Genomic DNA, 15,568 nt, shown 5'->3' with positions numbered 1-15,568 from the left:
GAGGATGCGTGATTCTCTCTCTGGTTTGGCTGCTTCCATGAAGTGACGGATGCTGAGCTGCGTCCCACCCCCCTGCCCCATACGAGCGCTCATCCATGGTGCCAACAGACGGACATTACACGGGCGAGGAAAACAACAAACAGCCTCCATCACTAGTGAGTAGATGCATAATGTCTCCCTGCGCTGTCGGTACATTAGACTATGTTAAAGCATCAGTTAGTGATGCGCAGTTGCCTACTGCCATTTTTGAACTAGAGTGCGTCAGACTCAAGTTGGCGTTTTTCTCAGTTTGTTGTTGATAATCTCGATGAAATAGCCATTGTAGGCTATTTAAATCAGCGTAAATGATATGATGATTTTGCTTATTCATGTTTCGGAGTGATTGGACGTGTGTTGCATGGAAAGCAGTGGAGGACAAACACCCAGTCAGTTTTTGTATTGCTATTAAATTCCAGACAGGCAGTTTAGTTCTAGAAATAATTGAGATAACTCTTTTGTCAATCGGGTTAGTCTCAGAGAGCCAGTGCTCTAATCTATTTCATATGATCTATAGGCATATAGTGCTTTAAAACCAAATTCAGTCTATTCAGACATACGCTGTGATTGTGTTTCAGATTATCACCACTGCAGGTCAGTGTTAATGCCTGAGCGCTGCCATGGCCAACAGGGGACCAAGCTATGGGCTCAGCCGTGAGGTCCAAGAGAAGATCGACCAGAAGTATAATGCGGAGTTGGAGACTCGGCTTGTGGAATGGATCCTGGTCCAGTGTGGTGACGACTTGGAGCGACCTGAACCTGGCAAACAGAACTTCCAGAAATGGCTCATGAGTGGAACAGTATGTGCTGAAAAAACATTCTAGGACCTTTGTTACTGTATATTAAAGGGTTAGTTCACCCAAAAATGAAAATTCTGACATTAATAACTCACCCTCATGTCGTTCCATGCCCGTAAGACCTTCGTTCATCTTCAGAACACAAATTAAGATATTTTTGATGAAATCCGAGAGGTATATGACTCGAGGTCACTTTCAAGGTCCAGAAAGGTACTAAAGACATCGTTAAAATAGACCACGTGACTGCAGTGGTTCAACTGTAATTTTATGAAGTGACGAAAATACTTTTGTGCGCAAAAAAAATCCAGAAATAACGACTTTATTCAACAATCTCTTCCCTGTCATTATCCTTGCGCAGTGAAGACTTCCGTGTTTAAGTTCGAGAACCGGCTCAGTATTGGCCAAAGCTGATCATGTGAGCAGCACGACACATGTGTGTGATATTGACGCAGGAGCCGGCCAATAACGAGCCAGCGTTCTGACGGAGAACCTGGAAGCGCCGGACATAAACAGCATATAAGAATGTCACAGAAGAGAAGATATTGTTGAATAAAGTCGTTATTTTTGCTTTGTTTTTGCGCACAAACAGTATTCTCGTCGCTTTATAAAATTAAGGTTGAACCACTGCAGTCATCCGGTCTATTATAACGATGTCTTTAGTAGCTTTCTGGACCTTGAAAGTGTTGATTATATTGCTGTCTATGGAGGAATCATGTACCTCTCAGATTTCATCAAAAAATATCTTAATTTGTGTTCCGAAGATGAATGACAGAATTTTTAATTTTTGGGTGAACTAACCCTTTAATGTCAGCAACTAATTTTTAACAAGGGGAGCCTGACATTTGTCATTAGATACACACTTAAAATAAAGGTTCTTAAATGACATCTATGGTTCCATGAAGAACATTTAACATTCATAGAACTTTTCCCATGCACAAAAGGTTCTATAGTGGAACAAGATTCTTTAGAATAGATGATTAACATGTTCTTCACTCTAAGAAAAAAAATGGTTCTTTTAAGAACTGTTCACTGAAAGAGTCTTTTTGGTACTGGTAGCACTTTATTTTACAATCCTGTTTTGCATGTACATGTTATATACTTATTATAGTAATTACTGTGTAATAACTAGGTGCTGACCTTACTCTTAAACCTAACCTTAACCCCTGTTGTTACCTTATATTACCCAGTACTTTCTTAGGTAAGTACTCTGTAAGTGCATGTAAGTGCGTGTATTCTCAACTGGAATTACAACAAGCTTGCACAATAATATCCTACTTCCTCATTATTTCACTATGATTGACACTGTACACCGAAAAAAAAAAAACATTGTGGGTGTGTGAAAAATTCTGTTTAGAAACAATTTTCACTCAGAAATTGCTAGTAAATTTCAAAGAAATGGCAAGTAACACATTGAATTAAACATGACATTTTGAAGTAGGAAGACTGAAATAGTATATTCTTATAAAATATTTACAACATTGAAAAAATCACTTTTTACTGTGTTGTCATGTGTTGATGTATTCAAGATATTTTTGCACCTTAGTTTCAATTAATGGGCTGCTTTCCAAGTCGCAAACTATATGCACTAAAACTATTCACTTTGCTGATGATGGGAAAATGCACATTTTTGAATAAGTAATAAGACAGTGTACAAGTATTAGACATGAAATTGTCTTGATACCACACAACTTCCTATTGTTGCATCGGCAGGTAAGCATTAACATCTGAAGGCATCATACGCTTGCTGACTTTGTAAATGGTTACAGAGGAATCATAGGAGACGCGTGACAAATGAAAACAATGTGTTTTAAAACCAGCTAAAAATATCAAACATGTCTAATATCCTCCGAATGGATTTCTTTGGAATCAAAGTGAAGCTAAAAAATCTCTGCTGACTCCTCCAAGTCTGCAGACTGGATCCTGACTCATCCAGACTGCAAATCAGACAAAAATCTGTACACAAATCATGTAGTGTATTCCAGGCTTAACTAAATTTGTTACTGTACACTAGATGCACAGATCCACCTGAAATACTACGCTATCCATGCATGTTTAATTGTAATCTTGCTCCTACTATTTAGGACACATATGCAGCGATTTTGTACTGGAGAAGGTCTATATTTTTTTTAATTTAATAAGCTCCCTTTCTGTGTCTTAGTTATTGTTTTGGTCATCACTAGGACTAAGAATCTGGCAGAACTTAAATTAAATATGTGTAACACTTTACAGTAAGGTCTCATTTGTAACATAAGTTAATGTATTAACTTACGAGCTATACGGTTGTTACTGTATTTATTCATCTTTGTTAACATTAGTATATTAAAATACTTGTGTTCTTTGTTAATGTTAGTTCACAGAGCATTAATAAATGTTAACAAATACAACTCTTGATTTAATAATGTATTACTAAATATTGAAATTAACATTAACATTAATAAATGCTGTAGAAGTATTGTTCATTCGTAGTAAATATTAACTAAAGTAAACAAATGAAACCTATTGTAAAGTGTTACTGAAATATGTTCCTCCTTTCTCCCTTCCCTCTTCCCGTCTCTTAACCCCATCCCAGATTCTCTGCCGGCTCATCAACAGTCTATACCCCAGCGGTGAGGAGCCAATTAAGAAAATTACAGAAACTAAAATGGTCTTTAAACAAATGGAGAAAATTTCTCAGTTCCTGCAGGCTGCTGAAGAATATGGTGTTACCAGGGGAGACATATTCCAAACTGTTGATCTTTGGGAAGGTAAAACACACACACACACACTTGTTTATATGGTTTACGGGGACTCTCCATAGACATAATGGTTTTTATACTGTACAAACTATACATTCTATCCCCTTACACTAACCCTACCCCTAAACCTACCCATCACAGAAAAAAACACCGTTTAGTATGTTTTTTAAGCCATTTGGTTTACAAGGACACAGGAAGTGTCCTCGTAAACCATGTTTACATTGTAATACCCATGTTATTATACACATTTGTGTCCTCATAAACCATATAAAAGTATAAAAGTAACTGTGGTAACACTTTACTTGAAGGGGTGTGCATAAAACTGACATGACACCTTCATAATCATGACATGACACGTGTCATGAATATGAAGGAGGTTTTATGAATGTTTATGACAACTGTCATTAAGTGTCATTCGCTCAATTATGTCATTTTTAATGCAAAGATGACATTGTTTGAGATGTCCGAGTTATGACAACTTGACATAAACCAATACATCATAACCTGTCAGTGTCTTTGTCATGACAACTTGACATCATTTAGCTTTATGGGTTAACATTGCATTAAACTGTCATGTGGTTGGTTTTGACATGAGGCCATTATAATAGTGTCATAAATATGTATCTTGAGCTCAAGTACAGTGGTACAAATTGAACTTGTCATTAAAATGTCATTAAGTGACAATACTCTGACAAATAATTTTATAACAGCGTCACGACTATTTTTCATTTCATGTTTCCTCCAACAGAAGGTCAGATAATAAAAATTCAAATTTCGTAAAAAAGACGACACTGTTATAAAATAATGGTAACACTTTATTTTAGGGTCTTTTAACTAGTTGCTTATTACTATTAGCATTCATATGGCTAAAATATTGGCTATTTATTAGTACTTATAAAGCACATATTAATGCCTTGTTATGCATGACCTTATTCTAGTTTCTTAATCCTACCCAATACCTAAACCTAACAACTAACTATAATAAGCAGTAAATTAAGAGTTTATTGAGGGAAAAGTCATAGTTAATCGTTTATATATGTGTTCCCTATACTGAAATGTTACCAAAATAATGTAATGTAATGTTAACCCATAAAGCTAAATAGTTTAAGTTTGATAATTAATCTGCTATGTCATGTTTATGACATTTTGCTAATGTCAAGTTGTCATGACAAAGACACTGACAGGTTATGATGTGTTGGTTTATGTCAAGTTGTCGTAACAAAGACATCTCAAACAATGTCATCTTTGCATTAAAAATGACATAATTGAGCAAATGACACTTAATGACAGTTGTCATAGACATTCATAAAACCTCCTTCATATTCATGACACGTGTCATGTCAAGATTATGAAGGTGTCATGTCAGTCTTATGCACACCCCTTCAAGTAAAGTGTTACCAAAAAATGTTTTACCACCCCCAGTCCTTTGTATGGTACTATTTGTACTGTAGAAAGTCAGTAGAGCTATATATCCCTACTCCTAAACCTTACCCTACCCATAAGTTATCTCTAAAATCAGAGGGAAATGATGGTGAATAGCACTAATGTTGAAGCACCTAACACTGGATGTAAGCATAAACTTGATCTAAACTGTAAACTTGTCCCTCAAATCTGATCCAGGAACATGTTGTACTTGGTGAAATCACGTTCCGCTGTGATTAACATGGTGTAAATAAAGGACGGTACAAGATGCCTTTGCCAGGCGTCGTGTCACAGGAATCATGTTCATAAGCGTTTCGTCCTGTTTTAAAGGAAAGGACATGGCTGCAGTCCAGAGGACATTGGTGGCTCTGGGAAGTGAAGCTCTCACAAAGGATGATGGGCATTACCGTGGAGACAAAGACTGGTTTCACAGGTGAGCTGGACGGATAAAGGGTGTTACTCATTTGCTCTTTGCCCAGGGATGGACTGAGACCCCCAGTGGGCAAACATTCAGTGCCAGCAAAGCCGGTCACCGTAACTTTTCCGAGTAAAGGCCCTTTCACACTGAATGCGAAATTCGGCATGAATGTTCATGGCGGAAAAAAGCGAGTATTTTGTTTTCGACCTGTATGTTGATTTTTTCCCTGGGCCGTCCAATTAGATTTGAGCTTTAGATCACATGCCCGGTGCAGCTGCTGTTGCAGAGAAGGGCGAGAGCGGTGGCGCTGTTAGTGTAAAGACACACAGAAGAAGGAGGAGATTGTCATTGGTATCTGAGAACAGAGTCATTCTCACATGTCCTTTATACAGAATATCATTTCTATTCATTTCCACGGAATTATGTGACATTTAATGAGAGTGCGTTTTAGATCTGTCAATCATGTAATCATATCTCCTGCTCTTCTGTAGGCCTATATAAAACTTAAAACAGTTTTCTACAGATGAAATATGAAGGCAAATAGATATGATTATGATGATACAGTATGTTTTCTGTGCTTTTTATGCAGCTCATGGTATTTTTATAACAATAAAGGATGTTTATGACAAATAATAAGCAGATTTATTGTTAATCCATTCTAAAACATACAAAGAATGCATGTCTGCCCATTATCGAAACAAAACCCACTTTAGATCATAATCAGAGTTTATTACAATAACTCGATGATGGTTTAAAGTGCATTTTGAGCAAAGACATAATGATCATATAAATTTTTAAATTGTATCTCTAATTATATTTTAAGATGTATTCTCTGTATATTATGCAGCGGACGATGTTAAAGCCATATACGAGACACATACATGAGGACAAATGCATTGTTGGTCGGCGCCACTTAGCGTGCAGGCGTGAATTAGCATCAGTCGTTTCGCGTTCGGTGTGAAAGGTCCGTTCTTCTGCGATTCGCCTCTCTTTTTCGCGTCGCGTTCAGTGTGAAAGGGCCTTAAGACATTTTCCTGGATCAACATATTTTGATATGGATTTAAAGCTCGATTTAAATCAATCGTGCATTAACTGATGTAGCTAATTAGAGTGTGAACAGGGCAAGAGATGTTCTGTGAGAACTGCTGATATATTAAAAATGAAAGGAGGACTTATTTTCAATTCCTATTGAATGTATGATTTACTCAAGTTAAAATAGGCTTTTGTGGGGGCAGCACTATGAGATGTAGCACAGCTGTTCCAGTTCCAGTCGTGACTTGAGGTTGTGATCATTATATGATTAAAAGTTGCAATTATGTCTTAAAAAGTCAAAATATGAGTTTAAACGTTTTATTTCATAATTATAACATAGCATGTCATAATATTGAATTTTTATTTTTATAATTATGACTAATAATGTTTACGCATTAGGGTTTATGCATTAGGTCAGTAGGCGGAGAGTAGGTGATCTTTTTTGTCTGTTTGAACACTTTTGACCACATGAGCGTTTACATCGTATTTAGTGTCATCCACTTATGATCCGATTGACCAAAATGCACTTTAATACCAGGTGTAAACTGGTCATTAGTTACAGTAACTAAGCGTCTAGAGTGGACTTTGCGTTAAATAAGAACTTATGAATAGCTGGTGCAGCCCTATTCTGGCGTTTATGACCAAGTCACACTCAAAAAAATAACTCTTTGAACGAACATAAAAAAATCATGGAAAGGATTCCCACATGATTAAGTTGCTTTATTTCAGCATTATGCAATTCTGTTATTCCAATTTAACCCTCTGGAGTCTGAGGCTGATTTGGGGCCTGGAGAAGTTTTGACATGCCCTGACATTTGTGCTTTTTTCAGTTGTTCATAAACATATTAATGGAAAAAGTGTCATTACACTGTATTCAGCACAAACTAGGCTACAATAATATGTGAGGAACATGTATGTACATGTTTGTGCTTTTGAAGGAATAACATTTATGCGTGGTTATTGAAAAAACAAAAAACTTAAGTCACTGAAATAAGGCCAAAAAAAGTATAGTAAATCTGTGTTTACAATACTTTAGGGTATTGTAGGTTGTAAACTAGAGTTTTTGCTTCAAAATTATGTAAAAATTATGCTGCCTACTCCTTCATATAAAACAATATATTGATTTAGTTTTTGTAAGACACTTTTTGCCAAGAAACACAGTATGCGTGGAGGCGTGAATCACCACTGAATAATGGGCCATTCTCACCTGAGAAGACAAAAGAATCACATAATAATGACCTGAAATGACTTGTATATTAATGAGGCCTTTCAGTCAGGTAGGCTGTGAAAAAAAACCTTCTGTGATGTCTCAAGCTCATCATGATATATGAAACATACAGAAAAATATTATTACAATATAAAGTAATGGTTTTATATTATACTTTAAAATATAATGTATTTCTGTGATGCAAATAGTCTGAATATAGGCTTTTAGTTTAAAAGCATGCACATTTGGAGAAATATTGGATTCTCATATGCTTATGTCAATTTTCTATACAGAGGAGTTATATTTATTTAATATCCATTGTCATTACTATGAGCGCTGGTGTTTTCAATTCATACTTGAAGTCGGAGGGCGCTCTCTGTGCATTTTTAGTCCACAAATTCATCTAAAAGAAGAAGAGGCTATTCCATGAATGGAGTTTCCAATTCATACTGCAGCCGGAGGGCGCTAAAGAAACAAAAACTCATCTAACATTCATCTATAGAAGAAAAGAAAACAGGAACTAACTGCATGTCTTCTAGAGCTCGCTAACCATGACTTTTACACCCAGATAAACCCTTTTCAAGACAATAAATACACGATTGAGACGATGAATGCATGTATTGCCTCTGAATTTGCGTCTGAATAGCGCTGGCTCCGTGGGCGTGGCCGCATTAGCGGATAATGAGCTGAATCACGGACTTCTGACATGGCTCTCTTTTCATACAGATTACATAAACACAGAAGGTTTGTTTTCGATTTTACTTACATGATTTAAAACCTGACATCTTAACGTTTTTTAGACATAAGTTTCATTTTTCTGTGATTAGTATTCACTAAGTTACAGTTCATTTTCTGAGAACTATCAGATCGGACTTCGTTCAGAGGGAGAGGAGAAATCACGCATCATGTTAGTTTTCTTTATTTTACAAAAAGCACAACATTTTGTTTTTACTCTGAGTGTATACAAATAAAAGAAGATATTCTATAGTTTCAATTGATATATTACTTATGTCTCTATGACAAAAAATGACGGATTATTTTAAGTCTGTTTTGCTGCAATGTGAAAAAAAACCTGCAAAACGCGCCGGCGCGTTTTCAGACCTCAGAGTGTTAATGTACTTACGTTGGGTCAACTTAATTTATTAAGGTTGATTCAACTTATTTACTATGGCTTAATTTAATAGTGTCAGCCCAACTAATTTGCAATGTTTTGGACCAACTCATTTACTTAAGTTGATCCAATCTATGCAATTTAAGTTAGCCTAACAAAAGTGTTTAATGCTGAAAGAAAGCCATTTAATCACGCGGAAATCCTTTCCATGATTTAATTACATTAATTCAAAGAATAGCTTTTGAGTGATAATAAATTAAAACCTTTTTACCATACACACAAAAAAAAAACTCAAGTCAATTATGGACAGTGTTTCCACACAACCAACTTCGTTTTTATTAACATTAAAGGTTTTTTTTACTCTATGCAAAATCCTTGTGACAAAACAACTGACTAAGGAAGAATCTATGTAAAATAGTTATGTCCAACTTACAGTGGTTCCACATGATTGAGACAAGTAAAATCCAATAGAATCAGCCATGTTAAATTAACTAGAATCAATTGTGTTCATTTAAAATAAAATAAATAAAAAGCAATAAATAAATAAATAAAAAATAAATTGTTTTCATGTACATTGATTTTTACAATTAATTCTTCTTGTTTAATTTTGTGATTTACATAACTTTTGTGATGTTCTGTGTTAGAAATCTAGATGTGATACTGAATTCATCCTAAATTGCCTTAACCAAAAACATTGTAAAGCCCAAATTGATCATAAGTCCATTGGTGGCAATGGTTTTACAATCAACATAGGCTTACAATGCTTTTGGGAAATGCAGCCCAGAGCACTACCACAGTGATTACTTTCTTATTAAAGTAATTTGAAAGTTTGTTAGCAGGTCCTCAACCCAAGCACAAGTGCAACAATTCACCACAATGGTAACCCTAAAACTATTAATTAACAGAAACTTTTAAATACCAACATAATAGAACAGTAAACATTAAAAAGTCTTTCCATTTTCTCATCTTCCTAAAAACTGCTTAAAATAACACTTTATTTCAACATTTACACTCCTAGTTCAGCCCCTTTGCAAAGCATGATGGGAAGTGAAAATCCTGTTTGATTGAAACATGTTATTTTAATATAAAAACATCAAGTTAAGTCAAAAAGTAATTGTTTCAACTTAATTTAACATGAAGCAATTGAATTTGAACCAGAAACCTAATACAATGGTGTTGAATCAAAATAAGTTGTTTAAATAAAGTGAACAGCATCATTTTTTTCAGTGCATAGTCCTAGTCTCAGTCTCAGAAAACACACCTATAGACTGTTCTGATGCATGTTGCAAACTAAAATGTCAGGCTCTTGTCTTCCAATCTAGGCCTAATTCAATTACTTGACTAAAATGCCCAGTGGGTTCACAGAGGAGCTGGCCTGGAAACAAATTCATGTTTATAATAAGGTGACCAGAATTCTGAAATTGAATCCGAGGACATTTCCTAGTTCAGTGGTCAAAATACCATTGAAATCTAATTTGTCATCATCAAAACAGGGACAATAAAATTTTCTGTAATGATTATAATTGATTGTTATTATACTGTTATTATAATGAATAATTATGATTTTTAATACAATTCACCAAAAATCACACTATAAAAAATGGTAAATAGTAGGCCTAACCGTTGAGCATAGCAAACCGATAAATGGAGTATTATAACAAAATTATGCCTCTACACATTACAAAAATAAAATAAGTATTTATAAATATAAAATAAATGATAATATATAATAAATATGTAGTGAACAAATATTTTAAACATATTTTAACAAACTCTGAACATACTATGTTTTTTAACTTTTCATACAATTATTGTTTGTACTTTTGGCAATTATTATAACCCTAATTAGGCTTATTATTTTGCATTTCAAGCCCATTTTGAGCTCAAAGTATGTGATAAATATAATTGTTGCAAGTGTAATTGTTTATTTTTTTTATTATTCATACATATCAGGGTGTACTTTCACCCATGTGGTATAGTTGTGTGTGTGGGAATTACTGCATTATTTGTGATGGCAGAACTTCCAGGAACGTTTACAGCTGTGTGCAAAACATTCCTGTCCTGTTATATAGTACAAACAGTATTACTGTAATTTACATAAATAGTTAGCTTGTGATTACCTTGAACCCAATTACAGTGTCTTTTTTGATAATTGCTGATAATAGTGCTCTAGTCCTGGTTAAGTTCTTCATGTTATCAGTGTAGTTGAAGCCCCCATTTGGTCTGGGTTTTTTTTTTGCTGTATTTGTTAGCTGTAAAACAGGGACGTTTCAGGGATAGGATACCAAAAACTGTGACTGTCCCCGGAAAACAGGGACTGACAGGGACTGGTCACCCTAGTTCTGGGGTGTCCTATCCAATCCTGGAGGGCCACTGTCCTGTAGAGTTCAGCACAAACCCCAATTAAACACACCTTGAAGTGGCTAATCAAGGGGCCCTATCATACACCCGGCGGCAGGCGCGACGCAAGTGTTTTTTGCTAGTTTTGCGCTGTTATTATTTTCACGTCCAGCACCACGTTGTTTAAATAGCAAATGCATTTGTACCCAACTGTGCGCTCATGGGCGTACTGGTCTGAAAACGAGGCACATTGTTGGCACGTTACTATTTTGATGCAACTGAAATAGACTGGGCCATTGACCAACAAAAACCTAGTCTAAAGTCAATGGCACAACATTTTTTTGTTATTTAAAGGGTGCGTTAGTAATATGCGCGGACACTCTGCTTATTACACACAGGGATGCGCAGCAGCACACAAACATGCTAAATATTAAAAATAAAAGGATTACTTAGGTTAAAGTGAAAGTACAGATCTGTTTCCTCACTAGAGAAGCGTTCAGTTTTTCCGCTTGCAAATTCCGCCATGTAAATAGCAAATCTGCCATGGTGCGAGTGCAACTGGCTTTTAAAGGGTTAGTTCACCCAAAAATGAAAATCATTTATTACTCACCCTCATGTTGTTCTACAACCCTAAGACCTTCGTTTATCTTCAGAACAGAAATTAAGATATTTTTGATTAAATCCGATGACTCCGTGAGTCCTGCATAGACAGCAATGGTACTTCCTCTATCATGATCCATAAAGCTTCTAAAAACATATTTAAATCAGTTCATGTGAGTACAGTGGTTCAACCTTAATATTATAAAGTGATGAGAATACTTTTTGTGCACCAAAAAAACCCCAAAATAACGACTTTTGAACAATATCTAGTGATGGCCGATTTCAAAACACTGCTTCATGAAGCTTCAGAGCTTTACGAATCAAATCAGTGATTCGGAGCGCCAAAGTCACATGATTTCAGCAGTTTGGCGGTTTGATACGCGATCCGGATCACTGATTCGACTCAAAAGATTCATAACGCTCTGAAGCAGTGTTTTGAAATCGCCCATCACTAGATATTGTTAAAAAGTCATTTTTTTTTTTTTTTTTTTGGCGCACAAAAAGTATTCTCGTCGCTTTATAATAGTAAGGTAGAAACAATGTACTCACATGAACTGATTTAAATATGTTTTTAGTACCTTTATGGATCTTGAAAGAGGAAATGTCATTGCTGGCTGCGCAGGCCTCACGGTGCCATCGGATTTAATCAAAAATATCTTAATTTGTGTTCCGAAGATGAACGAAGGTCTTACGGGTGTGGAACGACATGAGGATGAGTAATTAACGACATAATTTTCATTTTTGGGTGAACTAACCCTTTAAAGGGAATGGGAGATGAGACTCTGATTAGTTTATTGCACGTTACGCTCAAAACACACCCATAACTCATTAAGAGAATAGGGACAACCTTTTTAGACGTTAAACTAGCAAAAGTGGATTCGGACACACCCTAAGTGCACTTGAGCCATGCGCTTTAGACCAGTGGTTCTCAAACCACTGTTTTGGGGACCCCACACCACTGCACATTTTGCATGTTTCCCTCATCTAACACACCTGATTCAACTCATCAACTAATTAGTAGAAACTGCAAGAGTTGAATTGGGTGTGTCTGATGAGGGAGACATACAAAATATGCAGTGGTAAGGGTCCCCTGGACAGGTTTGAGAACCACTGCTTTAGACCATGTGCTTAGATCGTTAAAATAGGGCCCAAGGTCAAACTAGGCATATTAGAAACTTCCAGGCAGGTGTGTTGAAGCAAGTTGGAGCTAAACTCTGCAGGACAGTGGACTGGAGCAAGTTTGGACACCCCTGTTTACAATGTACCAAGCTGCTAGCCAAATGGTGACCTTTATATGGATTTGCAATCTCGTGACCTTCAACTGCATGTGTCCGTAAAGACCACAATACAGAATGTCCCATTAGTCTTGTTATAGTTCAAAAGTGTGCTCTTTTTTATCTGAGTCCCATCTGAGTGCTGTCCCCCCCCAAAAAATATAATTAAAAACCATGCTAAGTATTGTAAATAAATAATATATACTTAAAATAATTGTGTAAGTAGTAAAACAAGTAGTAGAACTCCTCTAAATAGGCTGTCAATGCTATTATTTTCTCTTTAATACAGACGATGCTGAGCAATTAGTCATAAAAAAATAATAACTGATATATTTTTTCTGTGAGTCAACTATGTTAGCGATTATAATGTTACCTAGCTTGTTTACGATATCTTGTTGGATAGTAAGTCACCCACACCAACTTCAACTAACATTGTGATAAGCATAAGTGTGAACTGTAATAAGGCTAATTGATTTACTGTTGTGTGTTGGGTTTTGCTCAATGTGAATTCATCGTATTTTGGTGACTTGGTTGTAAACAACTTCAAAAATATTGCAATAAATGGTTTCGAAGAAGAATATTTTGGTCAATTTAGTCAGTTTTTTCATTGAACCAAAGAGAAACATTGAGCATAATGGCACAGTCTCCATGCTACACTAATAACAGTAGTAAGGTTTTCTTCTGTCTAACATTACATATATCCTTTATAAGTAAAATTTTGGCTGTATTATTTGTGTCCCCTTCATTTTATGTTTATTGTCCCCCCACAACTGTCAGATGAAATTTACGCCCCTGTCCACAATGCACCTTCAATTATCCCTCTTGTGCACTGGTGGGAAATTTACAGTAGTTTTAGGCTTACAATTGACCCTTCGCAAAGACCCGCCCCCCCTTAGTTACTGTTGCTTTGTCCGACAAGCCATGGCGCTGTCACGCCACACGCAGTGAAAAATACATCACGGAGCAAAGAGGACACTGACAACACGTCGACAGACAAGACAGAGCAGGTTACGTATGATATTAAACAGAGTCCCAGCTTTCAAACTATGTAGTTTTTTAAGAAATTCGAGCAATAAAAACCGTTTTGTGGCTCTTTAATGTGTCGTGACAGATCGCTGTAGCGCCTCAGCTCAAGCGGCTCGTGAGCCAATCATCTCTTCTTACTAGTTCATTTATAGCATCAAATAAACATGAATGAACATCAGAAGGAATGTTGTTTCAAACGCGGAAAGACATCAATACACACCATTTTTCAAGTTCAAGTCCACCGAGGTTAATCTTCTAACTCCTGACTGCTTTGTCAGACAAAATGGCGGATTCTGCGTTATGATCGCATGTCAATCAAACCCCCGGCGAAGGGCCAATTGAGACTACAAAAGGCTAATGAGCACTTATGAAGAAGGAACTGGTGAGGTTCATCATTCTGAACATTCTCTGTTGTGTTAACAGTGTTGCAAACAAAAGCACAGACAAACTACACATGCTTCCCTGTAACTTATTTTCTGTTTTTGTCTGCAAATTGGACCCCAGACTTTATGCCACTAGTCAAAACAAACAAACAAAAAAAGGAACGAAAAATCAACTCTAAGAACACACTTTCTGCTGCGTTTAAATATTTGTAATTGTGTTTTAGGAAAACCAAGGGCCACAAGCGTGAGTTTTCAGAGGAGCAGCTGCGTCAAGGTCGGAGTCTTATCGGCATGCAGATGGGAAGCAATCGTGGAGCATCTCAATCTGGCATGGCAGGGTACGGCACCCCACGGCAAATCATGCGGTATGACTCTCCTCGACACAATGGAGATCAGAGCAATCCTTAAACACTACACCGTTTGGTATTTAAAATCTCCACTGGAGCCGAACAGCCAAAACTAGTGCTCCAGTTTAGGAGGAATGTGTACGTGTGTGTGTGTGTGTATATAGATATATGATGAACTAAGGCTGCTTGCACCAGTCCTAGATTTACACACATTAGAGTGTTGTCCCTTCACCCACAATGCACCAGTGCCGTCTGTTATTGTTTCTCGGGCAAGCTCCATATTATGGCCAAATTGTGCAAAATAAATTGAATATTAGTATCAAAAGGCTCAACTATTAAATATGAAACGTGCATCCTTCCTTTACGAACGGTACGCTGAACGTCTCGCGTCCATTTACAGCTGCGTATTTGGCTGATGCTTTTAAACTGTGCTGAAGATATTCATGTATTCGGTTGAGGTGATACTGTGCTGTTGCTATCAAATGTACACTATTATTGATGTATGCCATCTATGCTAGCAGAACCCGCCCAAACTATTAGACTCAGGTCATTCTATAATGTCCTCACAAAATGTCATTGTTGTGCATAATTAACTGATGTCACTGTATGGAACTGATACTATACATTCCAGTGATAAGAAAATCATGTCAAAACGATATAAAAATTGTGGTATTTATGAAATGCGTCAAATCTGTTTTCAACTTTTGTTAACTTTCTGCATTAACTAACGTGCATGTAAAGTAACTGTGCTTCTGATGCTGAGATTGTATTGCAGATGTCACCATTGTTTATTGTGAAGCTTCATGTTTGATCTATATACAGTACCTTTGACAATCAAAA

At 36.4% G+C, this 15,568-nt stretch overlaps 1 protein-coding gene across 2 annotated transcripts; it reads left to right on the top strand.

Moving 5' to 3' along the window:
* Nucleotides 1-15,568, top strand: tagln3a (transgelin 3a). Of its 2 annotated transcripts, none has more exons than XM_048189737.1 (5): nucleotides 1-155; nucleotides 615-836; nucleotides 3,403-3,577; nucleotides 5,321-5,423; nucleotides 14,606-15,568. In XM_048189737.1, the coding sequence occupies exons 2-5, from the start codon at nucleotides 657-659 to the stop codon at nucleotides 14,787-14,789; spliced, it is 642 nt and encodes a 213-aa protein (XP_048045694.1). In that variant the 5' UTR covers nucleotides 1-155; nucleotides 615-656; the 3' UTR covers nucleotides 14,790-15,568. The 2 variants fall into 2 exon arrangements, with proteins under 2 accessions (XP_048045694.1, XP_048045695.1); XM_048189738.1 differs by lacking the exon at nucleotides 1-155 and adding an exon at nucleotides 257-425.

Source organism: Megalobrama amblycephala, linkage group LG4, assembly GCF_018812025.1.
Source record: "Megalobrama amblycephala isolate DHTTF-2021 linkage group LG4, ASM1881202v1, whole genome shotgun sequence".
Classification (NCBI taxonomy): Eukaryota; Metazoa; Chordata; class Actinopteri; order Cypriniformes; family Xenocyprididae; genus Megalobrama; species Megalobrama amblycephala.
The sequence above is the reverse complement of the archived record's forward strand: the minus strand, read 5'-3'. Positions and strand labels throughout refer to the sequence as shown.

Excerpts from the sequence above, each read along its gene's own strand:
- tagln3a (XM_048189737.1), top strand. The coding sequence starts at position 657 with ATGGCCAACAGGGGACCAAGCTATGGGCTCAGCCGTGAGGTCCAAGAG. Across the intron at positions 837-3,402 it reads AATGGCTCATGAGTGGAACA|ATTCTCTGCCGGCTCATCAA; the intron begins GTATGTGCTGAA and ends ACCCCATCCCAG. Across the intron at positions 3,578-5,320 it reads AACTGTTGATCTTTGGGAAG|GAAAGGACATGGCTGCAGTC; the intron begins GTAAAACACACA and ends CCTGTTTTAAAG.